Source organism: Lutjanus erythropterus, chromosome 15, assembly GCF_056507025.1.
Source record: "Lutjanus erythropterus isolate fLutEry1 chromosome 15, fLutEry1.hap2, whole genome shotgun sequence".
NCBI lineage: Eukaryota > Metazoa > Chordata > Actinopteri > Lutjaniformes > Lutjanidae > Lutjanus > Lutjanus erythropterus.
Window position 1 is genome coordinate 9517507 of NC_139331.1, and position 9741 is coordinate 9527247.

The 9741-nt window shown below is 39.3% G+C and overlaps 1 protein-coding gene across 1 annotated transcript; it reads left to right on the top strand.

Annotated features, from left to right (window-relative positions):
• The first annotated feature begins 332 nt into the window (after nt 1-332).
• LOC146314068 (uncharacterized) lies at nt 333-1403 on the top strand. Its single transcript, XM_084737670.1, has one exon. It carries the CDS (start codon nt 515-517, stop codon nt 1397-1399), a length of 885 nt encoding a protein of 294 aa, XP_084593796.1. The 5' UTR covers nt 333-514; the 3' UTR covers nt 1400-1403.
• Nucleotides 1404-9741: the final 8338 nt, after the last annotated feature.

The window sequence follows — 9741 nt, forward strand, 5'->3', positions numbered from 1 at the left end:
GCTGATTCAAACTATGTGTCTGGCCAGTATAACAGAACATGAGTTAATCAAGTGTCAAATAGTGGTGTTAAAAGGAATTTGCGTGAATGTGTTATTATTAAGGCTGTCAAATGATTAAAAAAATTAACTTGATTAATCGCAATACTACTCTGTGATTAATTGCGATTAATCACAGTTAAAATGCTACATATTATATATACTGATATTACTTGTATTTTCGTCTATTCTTTCTTATAATATTGAAGGATGCAGTACAGTTAATCCATTACAGTTTAAAGATGCAATTTTACAGATTGGTGAAAAATAACAACACATCATAGTTGTTTATTTGCGGAAATGTGTTATTATCACATTAACTTTGACAGTCTATAATATAATGATCCATATTTGATAAGTGATATTTTAATTTATCATGATTATATTGGAGCTCAGCTGAAAATTCACAGTCGTGCTGTTAACTGTATGTCTTATTCTGTTTACTCATGATCTTCTTTCTTCTCTTCAGTTGCCCACAATGTCCAAGTACATCACAGACCTTAAGGTGTCCCTTGATGAAGCTGATGAGCAAAGGCTCCTACATCATGGCTTCAAGAAAATTGATGTTGATCTGAACAAAGGGGCAGGAGGAAACAACATCTATCTTTGGTACAAGCATGGCTCAGTGCCAATCACCAGGCTTCAACTTACATTCACCGATGAGATGGCTCTTGGATTGATCAATGCAGGGTACACAAAGATCCCTGAAAACCTCAACGCTGGAAACAAGGGTGACATCATCAACCTGTGGTACTTTAGAGGGAAAACAGAGTACGACACTCCCATCGTGGAGGTTGATGTCACTGCAGATGTTCGTGCTGAAGCTAAGAAGTTCAGTGATGGCTGGGAGAGACTGACCTGTGATCTGAACCGCAATGCTGGTGGAGCCTGGATCCACATCTGGGTGAAGAGAGAGACGCAAACCTACATCTGTGATGTCACTGCCACTGATTCATACACATCAGACGCCGACAAATTTAAGCAAGGTTACATCCGTGTGGATGAAGATACTAACAGGGGGGCAGGAGGATCCCCTGTCTTCATCTGGTACCATCAGACCAACAACTCCAAACAGGCTCTCACTGATCTGCAAATCTCCACCAATAATGACGAGTATCAGGAGCTTCAGCAGCAAAATTACCAGTCAGTGAGTGTCAACCTCAATGAGGGGACCAGCGGTAACCTGGTGTACCTGTGGTACAAGAAAGAAGATCTCAGCGATCCCATCAAGACCATCACCCTGCTTCTCAACACATATGCTGCTGACGCATATGAGAAGGCTGGTGTCAATGTTATTAGAAGAAGTCTCAACACAGGCAATGAAGGCTCTACTGAGTTCCTGTGTGTTTATCAGAAAGCCTGAGAAAGTCTTCATGTCAAAAGAGCTGAGAATCCTACATACAAGTAGAAAGCACTTTCCAAAAATGTTGTTCAATCATTTGGGGATCATTTAACTTCTTCTCTTTTTCTATATAAAACAATGTGATTCATTATATTACAGTACTAATGCTGATATCAGAAAGTATCAATGGTGTATGAGTTTTACTGTTAAACTTGATGTCAGTCAAATCAATCAAACTACTTTTCAACAATGATATTAATGAATGATTCAATATTAGAACTCTGTATCACTTTATTCTGCACATTTCCTGCTTTTCAATAAAGACACTTTTGCATGTGAGATGTGTTTGCTTCAGTCTCTACACTTTAGAAACTTTACTTTGAGTTTTAAATGTTTATTCATCATCTTATTCTCATCACTGTTATCATGCTATCAGATCAGGGCCCATATTCATTAAACTGCCAAAATAAGTTACATTTTGGACCAATGTTACATTTAAAGTAAAAATCCTTCATTTGAAAACTTAAGATTAAGTTAAGGATTTTGTTTAACTTAAAACTGCTCAAGCTGGTTAAGAGTAGATCCTACATGACTCCTGTTTAGTAACACCTTCAGTGGGCTGGTGACTCAAAAACTGGGGAGGACAGGAGGAAAACCAACACACAGTGTCATATTATTTTACAATATTTGGCCACTGATCTCTACTTTCTGATGAGAAATGAAAAATTAAGCTGTAAAACAAAGGCTTACACAGTTAATCTTTACTTGCCTCTGTAGAAGTTCTTTTATTAGTTGTTATTAAATAACAACAAAGACTAAAGTTAGGCTGTCATGTTTAATTCAAGACTGTAACATCTACAAATTGTCAGAATGTCACAGCTTTTCAAAGTCCAGGATCTTAAAATGTCTCATTTTTGTCTCAGTATTAATCAAGCGTGTGGACATGTGGGCCTAATTTCAACAGTAATATACATTTAGTTGTCAGTTTCTGAGTTAATACAGTCAAATACAGCAGCAACTCAATAAAGCCTGCTTTCAAAAAAGTAGAGTTTTTTTTTTTTGAGGTGTTGATTCAACTGTATTTCTCCACTGGGAAGGCTGTTTATGTTGCTGTTGAATTGTATTGCATTACACTTGGTGGTATTTCTAATATTTAAGTCTGTCATCCCTGATTCAAATAGATGTGGACAGAACAACTCCTGCTAGAACAAATACAATGCAGTCAACAGCTGGGAAGCACAGCTGCTGTATTACACTGCATAAGATTTAGCTCATTTCAGGGTAACCTTATCAAATATCCATGGAGTGACAGCAAGAGAAAACACTTCAGCTGAAAGAAGATATCTCACAAACTGTTCAAACTGTTTAATCATAATGTTACTTTAATCACTCATCCTGAGCTGCAGTTTTATGACCAGTGTGTCCGTCTTTTGCTTCCTTTTGCACCTTTTGCCTTGAAGGTGTTGTTCTTGTTTATTCATGCATTCTCCCAGTCTTACATCAAACCATTTGACCTCTTAACTCCTTCACAGGTGCCCAAAGCCGGGTGTTCAAACTTTTCAGCGACAGTTCAGACTGTCTGACCCATGTTTGCTATTTTAACTCAAACAATGGCTTCCACATTAATCTACATTATAGCCAAGAAAATCATTACAACTAAATATAGCTCCAACAAGGTGATAGCTTCCTAATTATTATTAGTTATTTTTACATGTCTAACTTACGGATTTAAAGGAGCAAAGTCAAGTGAAAATCCTCCATGCTATTCAGCAGCAGTCTGTCACCCATATCCAGTCCTGGCTGTGAGTCTATTCCAGCTGCTGAGGCTGGTGCAGACACACCACATCTGTATGTCTTGATGTACATCAAATCCACAATCACAAATATACCTCAACTTTCTGCAAATGAGGTTCATCCAACGCAACGTAGCAGATTCACAAAAGTCCAATCAAACTGTCAAATTAGGCAATTCTGTTAAAATATGAATCAAGATTTTGTTACTGCATTGCCTATTTCTTGCCCAAAATGTTTTCAGAAACATATTTTAGTGTGCTGTTTACCTGAAAAATTAAAAAGCTTGTGACCAGGCTGCTATAAAAAACAAACACAAAATCATGCAGTGCCCACTGGCGGGAGCATGAGCGCTCAAGATCCATCAGCCCCGGCTTTGGCGTCTCTGCACCACAAGAGCAGAGTGGATCCATCAGACACTGCCTTAGTCCCCAGTCCAAATCCATTCTCACTGTTAGTTTAACTTTCCTTCAGGGCTTTTATGTTATGTAATATGTTATTTTGGCTAAAGCAAATGAGCAACTACTTCAATTAAAGAAATGGAAACATAAATCTGAAAAAATGACTTTGTTCAAAACACCTAAATAAAATGTATTTTTATGGTTTATATTCTTCAATTATTTTTATACTTATTTGTAGCTCTTTAGAAATGTTGAAATGATTACCATTGCAAAGAGGTTTTACAGGTTTTTTGGCCAGTAAGAGTGTGGCATGAAAAAAAATGAAGCATATTAAATTGATAAGACCCCACCTTAGAAGAGGACAACATGGCAGGAGCACATCCTCCTCTGGGACGTGACTCACCCCTCTGTGTGAGGAGACAAACCTAGAAAGAAAAAACACTTCAGTACTAAAGCCTGTTCCCTGTGGTCAAACGAGCCCCACATGGTCTCAGAGTAGGGTGACCAGATGTCCTGAAGAATTAGGTACAGTCCCAAAGTACGAATATTCCTCCAAATCCTGTCCTGTTTTTCCTGAAAATTGTTATAGTACAGTACAGTATGATAGTATAGCATAAAACTGTTATAATAGATCATATCAACAGTGTATGAATCTGTGAAAATATGACCAAACCACCAATGTAGGCTAGAATTCCTGCTTTTAGTTATTAAAAATGTCCTGTTTCTTTTTGAAAAGAATCCATTGTAATAATCATCAGCTGCTTTAGGCCCATTTAATGGCACCTCCCTACATACTTTACAGTGATAACTGTCATAAAAACACATCCTTGACATGTGTGAGTATTACTGATGTGTTTTCATTTGCATTGATTAGCCAGACAATAACAGATTGTTGATGTCATTTGATCTGTTTCAATCAGTGCAGCTGCCACTGCTAGAGGACACACTGTGCTACTGGCTTCTATAAACACCAGTGTCTGCGACAAGTCCCTTCATAGTTATATATACAGCCATTTCCAAGAGAGATTCAAATGGGGAAATAATGCGCTGACCATGATTCTTCACCGCTAGGCGCATATATAGCTCACTCTGGCCCTCGCTCTCTCACACAGCGGTAAACATTTTACTCTCTTTGCTTTTTTCCATACCTATCCAGATATGACGCTCAGCGTAAGTTCAATCAAGAAGACCTTCTATTACGCTGCCTTCATTCACAACTTTCCTTTACTCGTCTCTCTCTTCTTATTCCCTCTAATCAGCTGTTTGTTGGCGTTCACCTTCGTCTTTACTATCCAATCAGATTTTGCCACGGTCAGGATAGCCAGTCAATTTGCTACTGCCAAACTTTAAATCGCCTCTGTCTTTGCTCCATCAGTTGTCATTCAGTCAGTTGTGCGACCCTCCTCCACCCCTCTCTCCTCCAGTCATTGGACCCAGGTAGCAGAAGATGTTCACCTCGATCCTCCCTGACGCCCTCTCCTCCAGTCTTCAGGTCCAGGCAGCAGGAGTCCAGAGCCACAAGATGTTCACCTCGATCCTCCCTGACGCCCTCTCCTCCAGTCTTCAGGTCCAGGCAGCAGGAGTCTGGAGCCACTTCACCTCATCTGTCTCTGCTTTGCTCCTCTTCACCACCACCAGTGTCTAGACCCCAGGGGTTCTCTTCACTACATCTTCATCACCCCCATTTATATATGTGCATATTGTTTCACTTCAATGGGATCTAACCGCCAAAGACTTTTCATGTTTCATATCTCATGCACGTGCCAATAAACCATTTTATTTACTCTTAGTCTCTCCTAATTGAACTGGAAATTAGTTGGCCGATATATCACAGCTATACTGGAATATATCGGTATCTGCATTTATGTTGTCTGGTATATGATTTTTTTTTATTCAAACAAAACACAATGCAGATTGTTTTATTTGTTAGCTTTATAGGCAGCATTCTGTGTATATTCAAATGTTGTTGTGGCTTTTATTATTTTATTCTGTTTCAATGCTCGATATCACTATACAATAAAGTCACAATAAAGTTACACCCCTGATATACAGGAACACACACATTTTTGCACTGATCCCCCAAAACACCTTTATAACACTAGACCAGGGGTGTCAAACTCATTTTAGTTCAGGGGTCACATACAGCCCAATTTGATCTCAGGTGGGCCGGACCAGTAAAGTTAAAGCATAATCTATCGATTATTCTGTCGATCAATCGAGTAATCAGAATTATAAACAAATATTGCATGTTCTGCACCTTCTGTTTTTCTATTACATTACTTTTGCTTTATTTAAGAACAATAGTAAATTGCTAAATTGCTAAAGTAAAAATACTCAGTAAAGTAACTTTACTTTTACTGTAGATTTACTTTTACTGTTCTTACTTTACTTTCTACTTTTTTTCAAGTACAAAGGTAAAAGTAAAGGTAGTAATGTCGGCAGAAACCACAAACAGAAGATGTTACTAACTCTTTTAACTGAAACAGTCACCAGAATGTTTTGTTAACATGTTAAAATCACAACATTTTTCTTCTGGAGCAGGACAGACACTCCCAGACCCCCAACAGGGGACTGGTTTACCAACACGCCACCTTTTTTTCCTCTTATGAGTTTGCAGGTCTGAATTTAGTCATCAAAAAATGCCAATAAGAATACCATTAAAGTACAACAACAGCAATAAAAATTTTGATTTTTCAAAAAAGGAAACAATAACATACAAGATTTTTAAATTGTAATTAAGTATTTTTACATTGTGGTATCAGTGCTCTTACTTAAGTAAAGAATCTGAGTATTTTTTTCATCACAGCAGGTCAGTGATCAGTGTTTCAGTAACTCTCTGTGGATCAGTGAATAGTTTTATTTATGGCGGCCCGCCACATTAAAAACATCGGCACCACGACATGATTTTCTGTTTTCGGAGCTGCACACCTTTTTCGGTCGTGTCTAGAAGGTAACTCTTTATTTGCACAACTCTCGCGAGATTTCTGTCCGTTATTTCTACTAAAATAATCAAACTCGCGCGATCTTTCTCGGGTCTAGGGTTCCCTTCTAGACACGACCCTCTGTCTCTATGTCAGACAGCAGACTGTCTGTAAACAGCAAGATGTTACACTCTGCAGTGTTTCACACAAATACTTTATTTGTGTGAACACCCAGGTTTGGTTTGTCACCAATTTTGGCATTTTTATTTTTTAATCAGTCCGAAAGGACGACGGTATCAGTGATTGATTAGTGATCAGTCTGCCCTCCTCTCCTCCCTCACCTGTTCACTCTGCTGTGAGAAGATCTGAAAGTTTCTCACAGAGAAACACAGACTCTCCTGTTTTACGTATAGGCCTCTTTATACAGTTGTTTAATTTTATACGTGCATCTGGTTGGTGTCGATGTCATTAACCATCACGTTAGTTTCTGTTGTAATAAACTCCGTCATTAACAACAGTCTCCTCCACACGCAGCTTCTCTGCTGCTGTGAAAACTGAATTGTGGGTGGATTAATATGTAGGGAAAATCCCAGAATGCAAGTTAGGTTTTCTCTTTTTGTCTTTATAAAACATCCTGCTGATGAAGAAAGTCAACAGATCAGATACAGACAGGGTCAGAGAATCACACTGACCTCCTCTGTGTGTCTGTACTGTACGTGTGTGTATGGAGGAGCTGCATTGATGCAGAGAGGAGAGATGCTGCAGCCATGTGATAATAAATTACATCAAAATTTAAATGTTGGCACTCATCAATACTCTGATCTTTAATAACCCCCACATGTGAAACACAGTGTGCTGTACAGTTGTTTGGATTTAAACATATTTTAGTAATCAAATAGGAATGGTTTCAACCCTAACATTAATGTCTTCTCTGTAATTTTCAGACTTTGCAAGGTCATCCCGCGGGCCGGACTGGACCCTCTGGCGGGCCAGTTTTGGCCCGCGGGCCGTACGTTTGACACCCCTGATTTTTGAGTCATTAATTAACCTATTATGCTGCATGTGTTTGGACTGTGGGAGGAAGCTGGAGTCCCCAGAGAGAACCCAGGTGGGCACGAGAAGAACATGCAAACTCCGCACAGAAAGGCCCTGCCCTGCCACAAACTCACCAGTGCCCCATTCCGGCTGGGGGATTTGAACTCAGGACCTTCTTGCTGTGAGTGCCGTGTCGCCTTGTTACCTGTAACCTGATACATACATGTTGATAAATTTAATTTTTGGTTCTGTTTTGTTGTATATCTGAGAAATGTACAAACGTCCACTTGGACTCAAGAATGTACTGATTACAATTTGTTGGTAATGTCAAAGGTCAAAGGTCATGGTAACTTTATTAAAATGACACACAAATGTCTGATGAGATAAAACGATGAGGTGATGACATTTTATATGCAAAAGGTCACAGATCAACTTCACTGTGACATTACAATGTTCAGCTCTCTATCAGTCCTCTGTCCTCCTCTGTAAAAACAGTCTGTGAAGTGAAGACAGCATGTTTCTCACTGGACATTATTCACTGGAATTACACACATATAGTGAGAACTTCCATTTCCCAACAATAATAATAATAATAATAATAATGCTTTTATTTCATATTGTTGGCCATGGTGTAAGCAGGATAATCACGTCACTTCGCGGAGGCGACCACCTTCCGTTTCGTGTCGGGTGGTTCTTCCTGCCTCCACATTGTGCCTTCAGACCATTTAATGCATACCTAATTGTCGATTATTCCTTGCATGTAAATAATATGAATATTCAAGAACAAATGAACATAATATTTGACCAATACCAATACATAGCAGAAAAAATAATGCAGGGACACAGGAAAAGAAAATGCACATTTCATTATATATATATATATATATTTTAAAGTTTTTATTGAATTTTTTTTTTTATGATGATAGCTCACTGATTTTACTCACCTAAATCAACCCCGGTTGACAGGCAGGGGAGGGGAGGTTGCTGTCATCTATAGAAAGGTTTTTAAATGCACTCCCATCTCTCAGAGTGGTTTTACCTCATTTGAATATCTTGGTTTTAAAATTGATTCTAAACACCCAGTGCTAACCTTAATAATCTACAGACTGCCCAAGCCAAACAATGTTTTTTATCCAAGAGTTTGCTGAGTTACTGTCTGGTTTTATTTCAAAGTTTGATAAAATTCTTATTTTAGGTGATTTTAACATACATGTGTGCTGCCCTTCTCAGTCTCTTGTCACTGATTTTATAGACACTCTGGAATCTTTTATCCTCACACTGTTAGAGTTTGGGCCTTGTCTCTCCCTTTCCTTGTGTTTCATGTTTTCCCTTCCCCCAGTGTGTCATGTTTGTCTCTGTCTGTGTTGCTGGGCGTGGACTCTCGGCTCCCTCCTCCTGCCTCTGTTGCTGGGCGTGACTCTTGGTTCCCTCCTCCTGCTCATCCACCTAATCCTCTGCAGCTGCTCTCCTGCTCACCTGCACCCAATCCACCATCAAGCCACTGCAGTATATACCCCGGCTCAGACTTCCAGACTCTGCCAGATCGTTCAGTCACCTTAGTGGTACAGATATCTAGGCTCTTGTCAGCTAAAAGTTTTGTAGTGTGTTTTTGGATGTTTTTCTGGATCTCTGTAACACCCTTTTTCCCTGTGCCTCAGATCCTCCACGCCAGCTCTGTGCCAGCCTCGCCTCTGTCTTCAGCCACCAGCTCCATTGCCTGCCCTGCTCAGCCATTCAAACCAGCCTCAACCTTCAAAAGAACCCACAATAAACTGTTTTGAACCTCTCTCTGTCTCCAGGCTGTGCTTGTATTTTGGGTCCAATATTGAATGGTTACAACACACACAGTCTGTACAAATTCCCACACATTCTAAGGGTCACACACTGGATTTAGTTATTCATCTTGGTCTCAGTCCTGACAACCTTGAGGTTAAGGATATTTGTGTGTTGGACCATAAAGCAATTTTATTTAATGTAATTTTATCCCAATTACCTTTTAATCGCAATTTACCTGTCTGTCGTCGCTTCTTTAACTCTGTGTCTACCAGCCAGTTTTCTGAGCTTTTTAATACTGCTTCTTTAACTTTTAATCCAAATGTTAGCACAGAGGAGCTGGTCTCCATTTTTAGCCAAACCTGCCACACTATTCTGGACTCTGTGGCCCCTTACAAAGTCAAAAAATCCAAGGGTTCACCACAGCCATGGCTAAATGAAT

Coding starts and splice junctions, on each gene's coding strand:
- LOC146314068 (XM_084737670.1), top strand. CDS start 515: ATGTCCAAGTACATCACAGACCTTAAGGTGTCCCTTGATGAAGCTGAT.